This window comes from Emiliania huxleyi (assembly GCF_000372725.1).
Source record: "Emiliania huxleyi CCMP1516 unplaced genomic scaffold EMIHUscaffold_3218, whole genome shotgun sequence".
NCBI classification, from domain to species: Eukaryota; Haptophyta; order Isochrysidales; family Noelaerhabdaceae; genus Emiliania; species Emiliania huxleyi.
The window spans coordinates 77-1,300 of NW_005199585.1; the positions used below are offsets into that span (position 1 = coordinate 77).

General features: G+C 67.2%; 1 protein-coding gene across 1 annotated transcript; it reads left to right on the top strand.

Moving 5' to 3' along the window:
* Positions 1 to 240: 240 nt before the first annotated feature.
* On the top strand, positions 241 to 915 carry EMIHUDRAFT_373987 (hypothetical protein; the record flags this gene model as incomplete). The annotated part of the gene is made up of 3 exons (XM_005773920.1): positions 241 to 258; positions 294 to 770; positions 844 to 915. Coding segments are annotated over 3 exons (567 nt in total), but the record flags the coding sequence as incomplete, so codon positions are not given.
* Positions 916 to 1,224: the final 309 nt, after the last annotated feature.

A 1,224-nucleotide genomic window follows, 5' to 3' on the forward strand; every position in this document is an offset into this window, starting at 1 on the left:
ACACCTCCTTCACATCTCCCCCACACCTCCCCCACACCTCCTTCACATCTCCCCCACACCTCCCCCATTTCTCCTCCACACCTCCTTCACACCTCCTCCACACCTCCTCCACATCTCCCCCACACCTCCCCCACACCTCCTCCACACCTCCTCCACACCTCCTCCACGCCCGGCACGGGGCAGCCGGAGGCGAGTCCCGCCCCTCGCCCCTCGCCCCTCGCCCCTCGCCCCGTGCTCCAGCCCGCCTCTTCCTGCCGCGTCGGAGCCCCCGCCGCCCGGAGTAGGCCTTCGAGCTCGGCGCCGACGCGGTCTGCGCGCTGCTGCAGCTAAGCGCCGAGGTGGCGGGCATGCGGGCGCTGCTGCTGCTGCTGCGGTGGCGCAGGGGCCTGAGCGCGCACGGCGTCGTGCTCGACCTGTACCCCACCTCGTACTGGCTGCCTCCCGTCGCGCGCCAGCTGATGCCGCACGCGCGCGTGCGCCAGCTCGAGCTGCAGGCCGAGTGCTCCGTGCTGCGGCAGCTGGTCTCCTCGCGCCTGTCTGCGTACTCGTACTACGACGAGCGCGTCGTCGCGTGGTCCGAGGTGCTGCAAGCGTACGGGATCGGGCTCAAGGCGATCGACACCTTTTATGGCAGGAAGCGCTTCTCGTGCGGCGGTGGCAGCACCCGCGAAGCCTTTCACGGCCTAGAGCGCTTCCCGGAGTGGGCGGTGCGCGACGTCCGGGCACTGCCGCCTCTGCACGCCCTCGCGGGGGCCCTCCTCGAGGAGGAGGTGCTGCTGGAGGGCTGGCGCTTCTGATGCGCGCAGCCACTGTTGTGTTCACTTGTCCGACGTGTCGTGGCAGGGTGATCGAGTACAATCTGGTGGTGGAGGCCGCTCTCTGTCTCTCTCTGTCTGGGGTGCATGTGAGTTGTGAGCTCAGCTGGGGCGCCGGGGGTTCCCGTTCGAGCTTTCCGTTGCGGCAGACTACTTAAAGACAACACACACCACCGCTCGCATCACAGAGTATGACGAGTCACACGCACACCGCCGCCTCACTGTCTCACATATTCTCACTCACCGCCGGCCGCGGGCCCGCGCGCTCTCCTCTGCGCTCTCTCTGTGACTCTCTCTAGCTCTCGAGCGGCCGCCGTCTCTCAACCTAGTACTCGAATTACATACAGAGAGACAGCCACACGGCGGTCGACTCGCTAACTCGACTCCAGGGGCATCTCTCTGCATGCAC